Source organism: Grus americana, chromosome 5, assembly GCF_028858705.1.
Source record: "Grus americana isolate bGruAme1 chromosome 5, bGruAme1.mat, whole genome shotgun sequence".
Classification (NCBI taxonomy): domain Eukaryota; kingdom Metazoa; phylum Chordata; class Aves; order Gruiformes; family Gruidae; genus Grus; species Grus americana.
In genome coordinates, this window is record NC_072856.1 from 11,335,880 (window position 1) to 11,354,280 (window position 18,401).

General features: G+C 38.8%; 1 protein-coding gene across 1 annotated transcript in view; it reads left to right on the forward strand.

Moving 5' to 3' along the window:
* The window catches only part of DKK3 (dickkopf WNT signaling pathway inhibitor 3), a 28,755-nt gene extending 13,177 nt beyond the window's left edge, over positions 1 to 15,578 (forward strand). The window contains 4 exon segments of the mRNA XM_054827882.1: positions 8,848 to 8,940; positions 11,227 to 11,371; positions 13,808 to 13,964; positions 15,219 to 15,578. Coding sequence (XP_054683857.1) covers positions 8,848 to 8,940; positions 11,227 to 11,371; positions 13,808 to 13,964; positions 15,219 to 15,462 — 639 coding nt within the window. The 3' untranslated portion in view covers positions 15,463 to 15,578.
* The last annotated feature ends 2,823 nt before the right edge of the window (positions 15,579 to 18,401 follow it).

Sequence of the window (18,401 nt, forward strand, 5' to 3'; positions counted from 1 at the left end):
CATCTGCCTGGTCTTTTCAGGAACAGAGTCACTTTAATAGTTAGCACTGAGGAATACCACACTAGTGAATGCATTAGCTGTCAAATCATGGTTGTTTGCTACTGCAGCTTATAGAGAGAACCCCCCTCCAGCTTTTCTACCTGTCCCAATTCTTACCTCAATAACGAGTCCACTTCTCCCTTCCAATTAGTAATATAATATAGCATAATTGGTAAAAAGATATTCAGGGAGTTTTGGATTTGTTTACTTGTTATTCTGTCTGGAAATGACTCGGAGCCTGTTCTGTGAATTTATATCACATGAGGAATCCCTCAAACTTGTTCCTTTAGCAAGTCCACTCATGCCAGGGGGAGAAAGAAGCATATTACAGCATGTAGAGAGGCTGACATCATGGTGTCAGGCAAAGGAAAACGTTAGTAGTCTTTCTATGTCCAAGATATTTCATAGCCATCAGCAAGGGAAAGTTTTGGTCCCCTAGTAGGTGTTTGTCTTGGACTTCATACATGGTAAAAATCTGCAATATAGTCACATTCTTATGTCCTTTTTGGAAGGTCATAAAGAGTAAAAAGAGTATGCTGAAGACCCTTTTTTATTTCTTTTTCATTGGAGTTTGTTTAGGAAATGGGATGAATATTCATGAATAGTCATCATCTCATGTTGTTGATATCCTCTAGACACATGGTTTCAGACACAGAATTAAATTAAATTAAAAAAAATAATTTAAAAAAAAAAGCAGCTCTATTGTAATCCCAACAAATGCCCCAAAGAGGAGGTCTGGAAGAAGCCTCAAAAAGTTAACATTTACCACCCAGATGCCTACTCCATCCTTAGGCAAACATTCATCTCGTGTTCTCAAAATCCTCAAGTGCTGGAGACGATGCTCACTCTAAAGTCTCTATTGCTGTAATTTAAACTCCTTCTTCTTCCATCTACAGCTCATGGAAAATAAATTATTCCCTTTCCTCTACAGTAACAGCAATCTCCCACACTGTCAACTCTGCTATAGGCAAAAGCCATTGTAGATGAATTCTTACCTATGTATTTCTGTTCTAGTATTATTATCTTTGGTTGACACCTTAAAGACAGTAAATAAGTCTGTTGAAACTGTAAGCTACCTAAAATGTGTCTCATATCAGAATAAAGCACATAAGATTCAGGCTTTGAAGTAAGTTCTGTGAGGGATTTGGCACAGGTTGGAATCTTACTCTGTGTGCTACTCTTAATTTAGTGACTAAGATTAGCAAACAGCTAATAAGTACAGAATTCTTGTTTTCTTTTTGCACAGCTGTTTCACATCCTTGCTGTGTACAACTACTCTGGGTTGTTTTGCTTTTATAAATTTTCAAAATTTACATAGTTTGGTAGTGAATCATGGAAACTTTGTAGCTGCCGATTGTAGAGAGAGGAGACGCCTGTGTTAAAACTCAGCCCCTGGGCACACATTACATGAAAACTGTATCTTTATATGATTACTGACTACTTAGAAATAATGGCACTTTAGAGCTTTGTAGCATAGTTTTACAGTGGTTCCGTAACCATTACCGTATCTCAAGACATTTAGAATAAAAACCAAGATCTTTTACACCACAAGATTTTATACGCATCTTCTGGTTACCAAAGGTTATTGCAAAATAATTAGGAAAACTGTTTATAAACATGCATCAGTATTTTGACCTCATTTGACAATCTCATACTATGTGAAAAAGCTTTTCTAAACATGGAGCAATTAAACATGCAGCACACGGCTATTAGTTTTGTGTCTCAGATTGTCTAACTTCACAATATTCCTTCTCTGTCTAATTATGGATATAGAAGATTATAGAGTCTTTGTGTATTTAAAAAAAATGGACTGAGTGTCTAGTATGGCACCAGGTTTCCAGAAGACCTAAGGGAAGATTTTGTTGTCAGAATTTCTGCCATCCTGCTCTGCCTACGGTACACCTGACAAACAGGAGAAGAGAAATTTCATGTTATAACCTGTCCTGCCTGCTCTAGGGCAAATGTGTGGGATGAGACGAGACTTCTGCTATTGCAGACAGTCACTGCAATATGTAGGCCTGTAAATGTATATATATGGCTGTATGCATATATATATGTATATATGTATTTATATATACATATACAGACCTTTGCTTCTTTCTTAGTTGGATAGCTCTTAGTTTCCAGACTAAGTTAATTACCTGTCAGATTATAATTTGTGAGGTTTTTCTACCAAGTTTGAACAGTTCTTCTAGCATGCCTCCTCTGATACCATTGCAAAATAGATTGAAATAAGTACTTTGCACTGTGTTTCCTACTCAGGAGCATTTGCAGAGGCTGTAGTCTTGCTAGAATCAGGTTATTACATTGCTTACTGAGAAAAAGAGGGGGTGAGGGAAGAAAGTAAAGTGACTGCTTCTGCAGAGTGACCTGCCATGAAATTATTACATGGCATACAGAGATTTTGACCATGCTGGTAGAGCATTTAGGCATCATTTTTCTCATTACCCTGAGGCATTTGTCAGGAATCTTTTATTTTTTACTTTTGTGTGTAGTTTCTTCTTTCATTGAAGTCTTAGTTCCTTGAAGCTGTGGATAATATGACATTTATTTCTTTTTTTTGACCTGGAACATTAACTGCGTGAGAGTCTGATCAGTGACAGGATTGCTGTATCTGCGGTGAGAATAAGCAGAAGGTGTAGAAAAGGGTGAAGAACTTACACTAGTTTGGTGGCAAGCAGTTTATTGGGTGACTACAACTTGCCTCAATTAATTCCCTAGACTTTTTGACAGCATGTTAAGGCTAACATAGCAATGTTGCTTTTGGTACATAAAGCCAAGCTCAGGTGCCTTTGGGCTGTCTTCAGTTATGTCATGTAGACATATTTTGCATTCATTCATGTTGCATCATGTGGAGAGCCAGGAACAAAGTTTTTCCAATTAAAATGTTTCTGTTTTCTTGACAGGGGAAAAGGAAATGGGTGAGATTAGTTCTAAGGAGAAGTTCAAGACAAAACCGAGGGAGTCACTTGTATTTTCTTATTTATTAGTTTTGAGCTCAGAAGTCACATTCCTATTGAACAGGCACATAAATAGCTGACTTTCCCACATAGAATTGGGATGTGACTAATACCATAGTTTGCAACTGACATGTCTGCTCTTTTTAGTGTCTTTTTTTAACAGTAGTCCTTATTTTTACGAGTGCTATGTACTTGGCAGGACAGCAGTAAGAGGTTTGCTCTGCTGGAAAGTATTACAGAGGTTTTGAGGTATTTCAAGGCAAATTAATTCATATCTTAGTAAAGACAAATGCATTATGTATTTTGTCTAGACAACTAAGAGATTAGGAACTGGAACGCTACTGCAATTCAAACTATGGTAGTAGTTTCCATAAAACAATATCCCATTCTATGTAATTTTGCCATTTTTCTAATACATGTAATATATATAGGATATAAAACAGTTTTTATTCTTTTTTTCCTTACTACTCAGCAGTTTTTGCCATCTGCTGCAGTAATGGAGACCGGCCCTGTGTGAAATGACTTGTAGAAATTAAAACAAAACCTGGAAGGGGATATGTAAACACAGATGTAAATATTAACTCTTAGAAGTGCTAATTGCTAAGAAATGTCAGGTTTTATGTGAACAAGTGGTTTTGCTAGAGCACTTCAGCTATGGCTGAAATTATCATCATCTCACAGATACACTTGGGTGAGCTCTGGAACTGTTTGGGAAGGATCTGTAGCTACTATTTATGGAGTTTTACTCCATAATAACATTGAATTTTACTTGAGTTACAGGTTTTTGAAAAGGAAATTTCTTTATATCAAGAGCTTTTAAGACACATGTAAAGGGGCTTTTTGTTCACAGAAGCTTTTGGAGTGTAGTTGTCCAAGTAGACTGCAAGAGGCGCCCCCACACATTTCCAAGGCTGTTACTAAAAATAATTTTCTAATTGTTGCAGCAACTGCTTTTGTAGCATCACTTCCTATGTTTTGTACCTCCTGGCAAAACTTCCTCACCTCTCTGAAGTCTGTGAATTTTGTCTCTATACTTTATGGCTTATGAACTTGAAATCCATAGAGGGTTAGGAATGAACACTTTGGAATGGCTATTTTGGCTTACAGCTGTACAGAGAGTGCCAAGGCAGGAAAAAAAAAAAAAAAAGCCTGCCTCTCCTTCAGCTGTTAGGCAGTTTCAAAAGGTTTGTAGTCACAAACTACAACTGGATCAGAATAAGCCAGCAGACTGGGACATATAGCTTACACAAGGAGGGGAAAGGTGGTTCTCCCATTTGACTCCACGTACTGTTCTCATGTCAGAGCAGTCAGAGACCTTGGCAGACAACTGCTACTGAATTTCTCCACTACAGCTGCCCCTTACCCACGGGGGCATTCTCTGTTCCATATACCACCCCCACCCCCCCTTAGCATTTAGTGTCTGGCTTTGATAAATGTATTAATCACCATTGAAAAGTTGTATATAAAGTCATCAACAGTGCCTTCCTCTGCTTTCTTGGGTTCTAAGCTAAAGTGTAAAGAGCCCAGAAGTAAAGCAAAGCTCATTCTGGATGGTCATTTGCCAGTTCCTGACAAATATTGGATGAAAATGTGAATAGTGAAGAGAAAGTTTTATGTAAAATTATTTTTGAACAAGGACTTTTTGAGAATGTGGGAGGTCGGGTGAGTGGGAGTGGGGAGAAGGAACAGACAAATCAAATGTCAATTTTGAATTTAAAATCAATGATTCCATTTTGAAAGTCAAACACTATCAGAATAGACTTGAGCATATGTTCTAGTCTACACTTAGGGTGTTAATTAGGAATTGAGGGGAAAATGAGCAAAGCAAAATGAGCATAATTTCAGTACTATATCACCAGCAAAACAGAGTATTAAAAATATTACCATAGTAAGGTACAGAATCCATACGAACACTGCAGACGCAAGTAGGTTTCTATGTGAAAGCAGGTTAATTCTGACCTTGTAGTTCTGCTTTCATAACTTGAACTGAGAAATTCTTTGCTTCTCCCTCGTTATCCTTAGTGTGTTATATGGGCAGATGATAATGTGGTCCATGCCACAGTTGGCTACACTCCACCAGTCAAGTACAGTCTGCCAAAATAGCCCATAGCGCCTTCTAGGTCAAAGGCATGCTATTGGGTGGAGCATGAAGATTGTCACATCACATTGTAAGAAACCTTTTTTCTTCTGTGCCTTCCCATGTATATGTAAACATTCAGCCCGAAGGAGAGTACTCTTGTCAAAACCTGTTACACCAGTTCTGACCTGTACGCTGCTGCGCCGTCTCACACTCAGGCATCCGTTCCAGTTTTCTGGTAGTTGTGGTAGTACCATACTTCACTATCACTAACATCAGTCACTTCTTTATTCTCAAGCGTAGAGACTAACCATTCTTTAGAAAAGCGAATGATACGTTGGCATAATCTGCCAAAGACTAGAAAATTGAAGTGTCTTTCAGCAGCAGTTGTTTTAGCAGTCTTAGAATATGGGGAACCTTTTCCATGAGTTTCAGTGTTTTGTTGGGGTTTTTTTTTTTCCCGTTGGTTTTGGAACAGATCCTAACCCCCAAATTACTTTCAGGTGTTGCAGGATATTCACTGCAGAGTACAATATTATAATAAGAGCCCACAGGATGCTGAGTATGTACTTACAAGTACATAGCATGCTCTTCTCCATCCTGGTTTCTGTTGTTTATGGGTCCTAGTATACCAATTAATAAATAGGCAATCCTGCTTTATTTATTACTCTGCATTATTCTTTAGCACTTCTGAAACAGCATATTCCTTTGCTGCTTCATTAAATTAACTGGTATCACATCATAATGAATTTCAGAGAGATGTACACCATTATAAGTAGCTAATTCTGTCTTTAAGCTATCTGCTCAACTTGTATGCTCTGCTGCATGTCAGAAGCCAGCATCCCCTCTCCTCAGTTTACACCGTTGCTTCTGCAAAGACAAAATATTCCGAGAAATAACTTAGTTTGCAGAATTCCAGAAAAAAATTGATAGTTCAGAATCTACTGCAGCTGATGAAGATGTTTAGGTCTACTCCTTGTCCAGCAGCTGTTGTGTCTCAAGGTAGCCTGAAAAGGTCTGTAGCCTGATTAAATAAATAAAAAATAAAAGGGAGAGGAAAAAAAAAATAAGAGAGTTACATATCTGCATTTGTAAGTAAGTCCGAGTTTGACATTGATTATGGATTATAATACCTGGGTGAAGGAAGTTGGTTTGGAGTGTGGCACAAAATTTCACAGAGAGTATATGAAAGCAAGCTTTTTCCATGCCAGGAAAGAAAACTGTGAAGGGATTTTTTTCCCCAACTGAAAACCCTCATAAAACTGGAAGTCTGAACTGGTGGGACACAATTCAGTAAGAAGGGAAAAAGAGGTTTTTGGCAGGGAACTCATTAGTGCAGGAGAAAGCAGTGACTGTAGAATTGCAACTTTGATGTTAGGTGGTTTTTAGAGCTAGAGAGAGAGTTATTCCATGAGCTTAAAAACAATTATGGTAGGATTTTTTCTCTGTGGAGAGGGACAATTGGAAAAACTGACTACACTGAGACCTGGCTGTTTGCCTGAAAGTGGATGGAACAGGAATGAAACAGTATAGTTTATTCTAAGTATGGTTTATACAGAGGGATTCAGAAAAGCAGCTGACAAAGCTACAGACAAAAATTGGCCAGAAAGAGCATGGCTGCTGAGGAAGAGAAGTGGCTAACTGCTAACTTGGAACCACAAAACCTCAAACATACTATATAACATTTGGATTTTGGCCCACCGAATTATGTAGCAACGCAACAGCAAACAAGCAGAACACATACTTGTCCTGGTTTTGGCTGGGATAGAGTTAATTTTCTTCTTAGCAGCTGGTATAGTGCTGTGTTTTGGATTTAGGATGAGAATAATGTTGATAACACACTGATGGTTTGGTTGTTGCTAGGCAATGTTTACACCAAGTTAAGGACTTTTCAGCTTCTCATACTGCCCCACTTGTGAGGAGGCTGGGGGTGCACAAGGAGTTGGGAGAGACACAGCCAGAACAGCTGACCCCAACTGACCAAAGGGATATTCCGTACCATATGACATCATGCTCAGTATATAACTTGGGGGAAGCTGGCTGGGGGCTGGGACTGCAGCTCAGGAACTAGCTGGGCATCAGTGGTCTGTGAGTGGTGAGCAATTGTGCTGTGCATCACTTGGTTTGTATATTCTGTTATCGTAATTATTATCATTATTATCTTCCTTTTCTGTCCTATTAAACTGTCTTTATCTCAACCAATGAGTTTTACCTTTTTTTTTTTCTTCCCAATTATTTTCCCCATCCCACTAGGGGTGGAGTAAGTGAATGGCTGTGTGGTTGTTTTAGCTGCCTGCTGGGTTAAACCACAGCAACACTGCACTGGAATAATGAAAATACAAAAACATTATGATAATTTATAGCAGCCTAGACCTGGTGATACTAATGTCTTAAAATAACTGAAATGACTGCTTCTTAATTATAAACATATAACCTGGATATCATGTTATTGACTTGAAAAGAATCAGGCCCTAGACTCTGTTTGGCTTCTGTTCTATGTTCTGTGTAATCAAACTGTTTGAAAACATTTCAGGTGGCCAAAATGGGTAACTTATATGAGGCATTGCTCTGCATGCAGGAGGAGGAAACATTGAGTTTATTACATGTATTTCAAAAGCGTGCAATGTGGAAATCGCATTCTTCGACAGGCTAGAACGTTACTAAATGTAAATTAACTCTATTGACAGCAGGGAGATGCCAGAGGAATGATGTCAGCTGAGAATCTGCTCCTGCATGTTTTGCAATATTAAAATTAAATTAAAGTAAGGATTTAAAATTTACATGTGTAGGTATTTAGATATTTGCAGCTGTGAGCTTGCAGCTGATGGGCTATGGTGATAGGTACATGAGAGATATGCCATCAACCAAGAAAAGGAAATCAAATGATGTATGACATCAACTGCTTCCCAGAAGTACTGGCTATAAGGTAGTCCTGCTGTTACCATAAAGTCCCAGATACGTTTAATGTTCCCAGTGCTGTGGAAAGAAGCACTGCATTTTTCAGCATAGAAGTTGTTGCTGACAAAAATGCTCAGGCACTGCAAAGATTTTCTGAGAAGAATTTGTCTGCCCCATGCAAAGGGCAGCAGAGGAGCAGTTAAAAGGAAAAAGAAATGCATTTCCCTTCTCCCTTAGGGCTGTCCTTGCTGGCGTAGGCAAGCTAACCATGCTGTGAAGTTTCTGGGGTCAGCACTAAAGTTGCTGGGGAAGAGGAGGGAGGACAGCATACCTGGCGTGGGATCAAGGAAGCTGTTGCAGAATGGTCTCCCACAGAGCATAAAGATACTCTTGGCTGCTGCAGCTGCTGTACTGTAGCTCTTTCCTTCAGTCTTGCTTCCCAGCTGAAAAAAGAAGTAATGAATCACAACTGTACTCTAATACAAGTAGAATAGATTTAATACAAATGTCTTCAGCTACCTCCACCCCCCCCACCCCAAAAAAAAAGCAACCCCAAACACCCTCCCTCCCCCAAAAAAACCCAAAACACCACCAAACCCAAATGTCTGCAGAACGAGATAATTTCTTTTCTTGAGGTTGCTGGTACTAATATTTATACAAGAAGTGAAGCTACTTTGAGACCACAATACTTTGGTATGCCAGGGAGATAGCATTGTTCTATTACAGAACTGTGGATGTACAAAGAACCAAAGCAAGCTTTTTTTCTTGGTTCCCAAACAAGAAATACAATCAATCAAGACCACCTGGTATTTCAAGAAGAGGTATGGATTTCTGTCACACAGTGGCAAATCACACTTTTATCCTTTTCTTCAGGAGTGTATCATTGACGAAGACTGTGAAACGGGGAAATATTGCCAGTTCTCCACCTTTGAATACAAATGTCAGCTCTGTAAAACCCAGCATACAGTAAGTCCTCAATGAGATGTGATTTTATGTGGTCTTTAGAAACTCATATTTAAGTTATTGTTGCTAATGTCAGCAAGTCAAAATTGATAGAAAAGAAGATGCAAAGCCTTCTGCATGAGGTTAAAAAATAAATGTGTAGAGTGTTTTGGGTGGTTGGGGTTTTTTCTTCCTGTTAACACAACTAAGTTTTAAGGTTTCTGTTTTCATATGCTTTAAAACCTGCTCTCTGCTCTTTCTGACTCAAGCTTGACTTGTTAGGTGGCCTAAGGACAGCGTAAACTTACACACTGTAGGTTGTCAGTGGAATGGGCAAAGAGGAAATACTGTGCCATCTCCAAAGGCTCAGCTGACATTTGGTCATTTCTAGCTCTTGATTCACAAAGAGAATTGCAGCAGTCCGAGCTCTTCCCTTTGTTGACAACTTGTACAATGTTGTAGTGCAATTGCTACTGTAAATGAGCCTCTTGCATGGATCATTTACATTATTTGAATCAGTGAACCTCAGGAAGCAGTAAATTCTTGTCTTTTGAGCTAAAAGATAAATGTTCTTGGTAGTAGCTGTGGTTAGATTCTCTTGTGTGGGTGATAGGTGCCTGAGAAGTCCAGGCTTTTTCTGTGGTGGAAATCCAGTTTAAGAACAGCCTTTTATCTGACTGTCCCTTGTCACCTAAGTTCTGCTGATAGCCTCTGTGAAACAAATTCATTCTGCAAAGCATTTGCAGACAGTTAAGTCTACAAGCAAGGAAACCTTGCTGTAAAGTCACATAATCAATAGGATTATTATAATCTAAAAGCACCAGGCTGTTCCTGAAATTATTTAAATACTTATCTTGGTAACTTCAGGGAGCTCTATTGACTTCAGCGGACTGAATGCTTGTTTAAACAAAAGTCCTGAACATATGCTCATGTGTCATTAAGAAAGCTTATTCTTCATATTTTAGAAAATGTTAAACTGATAATTTTTCATGTTAATGTGGAATAATTAAAAATCAAGATTGGGATGACCTAACACCTGTTCTCTCCCCCTTTTCTTTGCAGTCCTCGATAGAATGTTTGTAGGATAAAGAAATTAAAAATTGGGTCCTAGCTGCACTCCTGTTATAAAGTGAGCTCAGACTGAAGGTGGTGGGATCAATTCCCTGACCTAGAACCCCCACAATTACAAAACATTTTTCTTTTGAATTAGCAGGTCTTAATAGTGCTGGCATAGTCCTACTTTTCAAGCTGAAGGAGGGTCGATTTAGATTAGATGTTAGAAAGAAATTCTTTACTGTTAGAGTGGTGAGGCACTGGAACAGGTTGCCCAGAGAGGTTGCGGATGCCCCATCCCTGGAAGTGGTTAAGGCCAGGCTGGATGAGGCTTTGGGCAATGTGGTCTCGTGGAGGGTGTCCCTGCCTGCAGCAGGGGGGTTGGAACTACATGATCTTTGAGGTCCCTTCCAACCCTAACCATTCTATGATACTTCTTGCCCTATGTTAAGCACTTCTTGTGGGATCCACTGGAAAAGAAATTCTGATTTTGTGTGGCTGTCCAGACAGGCCCTTCACACAGACAGAAAAAAGCTGTTAAAGTGCTGATCTACTAGGAATCTTTAAGACGTTAATCAAACTACCTAAAAACAAGAAACAAAGTGACACACCATTTTTATTAGGTTGATTTATTAGCTGTGTATAGTTGAAACACTGGGACAATTGTCATACAAAGCTATCTCTAGTTAGAGATTTGCATTTCTGATTTTCAAAGAGATTTTTTTTCAAAGATTCTTGGTTACAAATGAGGTCTGGTTCTTATTACAACTAAAAATTGGATTTTAGTAAGAATTTTTTACTTTGCTCTTTGAAAGCAATCCTTCTGAACAAATTGTAAATTCCTGACTGCATTTAACAATGGAAAAAAAAATCAGTAGTGTTTTCCATTGATAGTGTTTCATTTATTAATTTTTGTTTCTCTTGATTGCAAAAGGCTGTCTCAAAATCCATGTTATACATTAGGATGTCTGGCCACTGATCGATTTTCATGTAAATGCTAAAATAAGAATTCAGGTTTCGTAAGCTTGAAAGTATAATAGTATAGAAAGAATGCTATTACTCCACTGCAGAGGTTCCTGTCTGGCAAATAGTTCTATGTGTGCTTGAAGTTGAGAACCTAAGCAGTTCTGTTTAAACAACAGTATATATTTAAAGCACATATATGCAGTTGTCTTCAGGACCAGGGTCTAATATGTTTGGCTGTCACTATATGAAATTAGAGTGACAGTTTTGTCACGTGCTCTTTCCCTTTGCAAGCACTGCTCACGGGATGTTGAATGCTGTGGAGACCAGCTTTGCGTTTGGGGCGAGTGCAGGAAAGCCACTTCAAAAGGAGAGAACGGCACCATTTGTGAGAACCAACATGACTGCAACCCTGGAATGTGCTGTGCTTTCCAGAAAGGTACAGAGGTTTTGCTTTTTATCCTGTTCATTTTATCATACAAGAGTGTTAATAGTTAGCTCTTTTGCCCAGGTGAAGTCATTAAATCTCTACAGAATCAATAGGTCATTCTCCCTTGGCCTATGGAGCACACCACATTAACTTCATTATAAAACTTTAATAAAATTAAGAGAAACAGGTGACGTGTGCAATGGTTAAAAAAAAAACCTATTGCACACTAGAGATATGCATGAGAAGCACAAAAATCTACTGTTTCTAAGGGAGAGTCTCATTCATTAAAAAGTAGCAGAGCTCTGTATCAAATTTTCACCCAACAGAGCAAAAATAAAAGAATTAAAAATATACAAAATAGATTAATGAGATTATGGAAAGTGGCTTTTCCTTTATATCAGCAAGCAGGCCATCAGAATCACACCACTGAGGCATTTCATGCTCATGAGTTTTCTATAAGCCTTCCAGGGTGCCATGCTATGCAATACTGACCGGACAGCCAAGATACACAGAAGAATGATGTTCCACATTATTTATGTTGCCAGTCCACATGGGTATGTGAAACTTGATTTACAGAAGTTAGGAGAGGAGGAGAAGGCATCAGGCCTGAAATCAGTTCTAAATCCTGCCTGGTCAGGGCCCAACTTCTTCTACTGTTTCATACCCACTGGTTCCTCGCTGCTTATATCAGAGTTCACCTTAATTCTATAGTGACAGGATACAATTACAACCATCTTTCTACACCAGGTAGATACTTTTCTAGACAGCTTTTTTCCTGGCTCTTGCTCTGAGCAAGAGGTGACCTTGTGCCTTTGCTGACAGTTGGGGTGCTTGTCCCGCCGTCAGCCTGCTGGTGGATCAGGCTGCTAGGGCATGTCAGGGAAACAAAGGAGAAAGCTCAACACCGTTTGAAGGCACATGGGTCTGCTCAGCTTTTCCTTGTTAATTTTGAGCATTACATAGCAGACCTTCGGTGTTAAGTTTGGTTTCAGCAAGTTTTGGTTAGAGCAGTTGTATTTTCCCCTTCATCAGGTTCCTGCCTAAAGCATTTATAGGTTTTGCCAAGCTCTGTTAGAGGTTTCTTTGCACTCTGGTTCTGAAATGAGACAGCAAGAGCACTTTTAAAATATTACCATGCAGGAATCTGAATCTCTGGTCATGCTGTAGAGATGAGTAAATCAGTAATTTACATCCATTGGTGTTAGTAGCAGTAGGCTAGTGTACTGTGAGGGCAATACTGCTTCTGTAGCCCTGATTTCCTGTGGGATCCAAAGAAGTTGTGTCTCCATTAAGATTATTTCAGCTGCATAAGACATTCACACTAATTTGAGTATACGTTAGTGCTTGGCCTGAAATGAAATTTAGTACAAACCTGTAACTCAGGAAGGAACAATACAGTAAATAAGAATATTGATGGAATGCTATTATTAAAACTTTAAATAGAGCTATTTATTAATAGCAATGGACTATTATTCTCTATAGTGTCAGCTTTAGCAGTGCCTAACCTCAAGGCCTTTCTCCATCACTAGGATATCACAAAAGGTTGTCCTCAAAGATTGGACTGTCTTCACCTGTATACTTTTTAAATATAAAACTGTAGTAAACTATGGAGCATTCACTGCTTAAGATATTATCTGGTTTTGAATTAGGAATTGATAAGTCATACATATTAAACCATGTGTGTCTGTGTATACACACACACATATATATTTTGACCAAGTCTGTTTTAAAAATTTAAATTCTGAACTATTCACATATTTTATTCTGCCATACTACAAAAAGTGAGGTGAATGAAGACAAGAGGAGGAAGGGAGGTTTGATAGGAACATCTGGAAGAGCTGAATTTAAGACTGACACTGTAAGTTACTAGTATCAGGAAATCCAAACAACATATCCTTCTAAATAATTTCTTACACAGGTTGAAATTCACTCCTGTGCAGAAACAAGGGTGCTAAGCCCCAAATACCAGACAGCTTTGCCTATTGTAGCATTACTTTAACAAATTAAATGGCTGAGTGTTAGTTCTTGTAACCTCATTATTTAGTCTCTGAACAATTGCTCTGTAACTTCTGCAAAAAATAGGAAAAATGAGAGGGAGTTCTAAAATGGAGAGATTTATTCAGATTTTAAACCATTAATGCTATGCATTGCAAAATATTTACTGTAATGTTAGTAATCTTTTAGTCTCCAAGGGATGGAGTTGTGCAGTACTACTGTATTGACAGTAGTCTCTTCATGAAGAAGCAGGAGTTGATCTTGCTCATTAAGCATAAAATTCAAATGTCTTACTCCCACCTAGTGGAAAGAACATTAAGTTATATTGTCCCAATATGTAAGGGGACTTAAAAAGAGACCAAGTCTGCCTTTTTATATCTTGCATGTAGACTTAAAGATTAGGTCATCTCAATTAACGACTTCTCATAAAATTAATTTACTGTCATGCAGAACTCCTGTTTCCTGTGTGCACTCCATTACCTGAAGAAGGCGAACCCTGCCATGATCCTTCAAACAGACTCCTCAACCTTATCACTTGGGAACTGGAACCTGATGGCGTAATGGAGCGATGCCCATGTGCAAGCGGCTTGATCTGCCAGCCTCAGAGGTAAAGATCAAACCTGGCAAGCAAACTGCTTCAACTTTTTGAGGGATGTCTCTGTGGTAAATAGGTGCAGAACTTGCAGATTCTTCCACACTACTTCTCATCAGTAGCATTGAAACTTTCTCAAACTTACGGCTTTGTCCCCCCCAGATGTGCCTAATTGAGTTTTGGCAACACCTTAATCCAGTGTGAATCAAGTTTGTGAATTAGGCTGGTACTGCCTTTTAATCAATCAGAAAGCGTTAACAGCTGGTGAGATGTATCATTCCAATTTAAGTCTCTACCTACAGCTCTTGTCCACCAACTTTCTGTGTTAATTTGGCTTTTGTTAGACGTTTTCCTTGCTTTCATAAGACATATTAAAGACACTTTAATACATGCAGTAAGTATAAACAGGCATTTTTCTGTACTACTGATCAGCTTTGCAGAAGGTCACTTTTATCACAAAAAAAAAGATATCTTTGCTTGCACTTTCCTTTCAGTTTCCCTACAACTGACTTAAGATCTGCTGTTCAGACTTGAAACACTTCATACTGTGCAGACTTCTCCACTGTCATTGAGTTTCACTGGATAGGAAGCAGGCTGACTCTGTATTTTCTGCTAGAAGCTAAAACTTAATATATCATGCTTTTAATCATTCTTTAAAAGGACAGTTATTTGCATTATCAGCAATTTCATTAGGAGAAAGTGAGATCATTTCAGTTTTGCATTAAAAGCATTTTTAGCAAACTTAGATGTTATCTGTGAAATAAGCTCTCCAAGTTTGTTCCTACGCTACCATTTGCATTATATTAACTTCCAACAAGACAGCATGGCTGAGACAGAGATGTAGAATCACAGTTTCCTCAACTCTACAGCCTGATGGCAAACAACATTTTTTCTGCATTCCTTTTAAGCTGGAGTATCACGTTTCTTAACTTGGTATTGTGACATGAACAGAAAGGAGTAGTTGCCGAGTGCTTGTAGGTAGAAGGGCCAGACTGTGCCAAGGTCCACTGCCACCTCGAGTCCCAGTGTCACACAGTTTTGCTGTTAGGATCTTTCTTCTAGCTCTGCATGTAGAAACCCCATCTTTAACTCTCCAGCTGTCAAGCACGTAAAAATCAGATGTTTATGAAGTCAGCTAGAGTATATCTGACAGTATTATGCATTTAACATGCTTTCATGTGGGGAGGGAATGCAGAATTTTATTAAGGAACTAGCGAAAGAACATGAAAAGATGCACTATATGACCAGATGTGTCTCTCTTTCCAACAGCCACAGCACTACATCTGTATGTGAGCTGTCTGCCAACGAAACCAGGAATAATGAAAAAGAAGATCCCTTAATCATGGAGGAGATGCCATTTCTCAGCTTGATACCCAGAGATATTCTTTCTGATTATGAAGAAAGCAGTGTCATTCAGGAAGTGCGTAAAGAATTAGAAAGTCTGGAGGACCAAGCAGGTTTGAAGCCTGAGCCTGACTCAGCTCATGACCTGTTTTTGGGAGATGAAATTTAAAGTCCAAACACCAGACAGTTTAGTTATTTCTAGAAATTTTTGTCTAGTGTCTCGCTTATATAAACCCTAAACACATACTGCTGGATAGAAGTGCAATAAAGAATGTCTTCAATGAGCATCCTTTTCTGTGCACCAAACCCGCATGTTTACATTATTGCTGAATTCGGTCAATCCTTAGATCAAACGTTCTGTCAAAGACAAATGAGAAATATATCAGTGTTTCTTCTGGATTAGTACTTTCCCTTTGTACATTAGAAATAATCAGTGTTTGTAGTCATTAAAAATACACATAAGCATAAATAATCTTAAGTTATTAGTGACTGTAGAAGTGACTTTTGAGTACATATGTTTAGAATTGTTTATTGTTCTAGAGTAAGAACCATCTGCTTTGGACTGTTTTAGTCATTGATTTTAAGCAATTTTTTATTTTTTCTTTAGAAAATATAACCAGTGAAGCTGCAACATACAGATTCTGGGTGTCATGTCCCCCCCAGCACACACACATTGTGGAAGGATGGAAAAGATAAAGGATGCTTACCCCTTTAGATGAACATACCCAGAGCTTCTTGTCAGCAGCGTACAACAGATGGCACCTGTCCTGCAGCAGCCTTCTGTGTAACTGAAGTTCCACAGCTAGAGTATCCCTCGAGTTTCATACACAATGGTCCTTGGCCTCCCCCACTACATGAGGGGCATACTATAAAAGAAAGCCTACAACATTTTCCATATAAATAACAAATACTTATATCCATATAATGCATTGGTTTCTACAGAGGAACTTTCAACTTGACTATTCAGGGCCCTCTCAAGGGCTAAAATATGCTATTTAAAATTGCAGAACAAACAGCTAAATGAGCTGACTACAAACAATATAGATTCTCTGTTGTACACTGAATAAGTATCAATATGTAGAATAGTGCAGCTGCAGTTACAAGGCTATGCCTAAGCCAGAGCTAAGTAGTGCCACGTACATGGCAGCATTCTGTGCTACACAGACACACCTTCTTGGATAATGTCGATTAAAGGATCTGTTGACTTACTCCATTATCACCCACCCTTCTTCTGAGAGAGGCAGTGAACATAAATTCATTACTTCACTTTAGCAGTAAAGACAGCCTAAACAGCTTCTTACATTTAGAGACTTGGGCTTCTCCTACTTGATTCTATTACATCCAGAGAAAATTCTTTGAGAAATGGTTTGTGCTGTTAATGCACTTCACAGGCATATACCTATGTGTGTTACAAAATGTGATTATCATTATCATCTTAACAGGTCATTGATTTAAGAAATCAATAGCAAGCTAAGAGTAACAAAATGTGATTGTCGTTACCATCTTAACAGGTCATTGACTTAAGAAATCAATAGCAAGCTAAGAGTAAAATCCTATCCACCAAACTCCCCAGCTCCCACCTGTCTCAACAGTCAATTTGCTACAATGGCTCTTCCACTGTTAATGTTTTTTTGGGATATAGATTTCACCATCCGTTCTTGTACATGGTAAAAGAGGACATGAGGCTCCAGCCAAGTAACTTTTCATGGAGCTTCTTCCTAAATAATCCCTACTGCTTACATCTAATTGGGAACAGTAGGGCACCAATGACTTAAGAGCAGCTACAAGACTGTGGTACCAGCCTGCAAGTCTTTCACCACTTCTGGCCTATGAAAGCTTTTCAACACATTTCTTCAGTACCAGAATTAATGTTAATAACCATTATCACTATGAACAGGAAAGATATTTCAGAGTGGTCTGACTTTTAGTTTAAGGATTCAGATCTACCACCAGTTCTCACACCAACACATGCACCTGCTCTCAGAGTTCACTGAATTTACCTTTCTATCTCTAATAAAATTACTGCACTTCAGAGACAGCTTGTCATATACAAGGAGAAGGAATTAAATATCATTGCAATTTTCCTGTTAAGATACTTCATAAGAGCATTAATTGTCTGTAAATACCACCCTACTTAAGGATAACATTATTCTCCCTTCAAGTTTCTTGCTGCCACAATCCCTGAAAGATCAAGTACTGGTATTCATGAGAAGTTCAGCAAGATTTGGTTTTGTGTTTCTTTACATGCCCATGGTCAAACTCAAAAACATTTGAAATGATCAGAATGTAAAGCAGATGCTGACAAACGCCTCCCAGAACAACCCAGAATATAGTCTAGTACACTGATGCAGAAGGAAGTGCACTGCTGGACAGGAAATCATCGTAAGGATGTCCCTCAGTCCTCCACCCAGACTTCTGTTGACTTACAGGTTTAAAATTAATTTCTTCAAAGAAGTTCTGCTCAGAAGTTCCCCAAATAGGGCTAGAGATTAAGCAAGCAGGTTTTGGAATTCTTTTCTTAACCGTACTTTATTCCATCTCTAGATTTTTGCCTCTCCAAATGTCTGAGTTTGAAGAAAATTCATGGCCCATTTGATTGTTTGGTTTTCTATCCCAAAACCTCCAAGGAACCTTCAAGCAGCCTATATACCTATGTAAATAGTAGTTTAATGAAGCACTCTACCTCCTGGACAGTACTCAGTCTATGCTTCCACCTCATCTACATTGGACAAGAGGTGGCACAGGTCAAACAGAAGAGTAAGAACAAGGAAATTCCTCTGCGCAGCGCCTGGTTCTCAAGCTGCCAGATCCCTCAGCAGTTTTAGGTTGCTGTGGGTTAGCACGCCAGGAAGAACTGAACCTTCAGTTATTCAAAACCCTTCTTCCTTTCTGGAGCAGAACTTAGCTGCCAATCATATCTGGAGCTTAGAATTTTTGCTGGTGAGGAATTTGATTCTGGAAAAGGAAACTTAAGAGTTGAAGAAAAATTTGGTGTGAATGCAAGTAAAGTGGAGCAGCAGACAGGCCACAAAGCACTTCCCGCAATACTGTGCACACGCGTGGGGTATGCATATACACATATATACACACAGCCTTACAATTGTGACA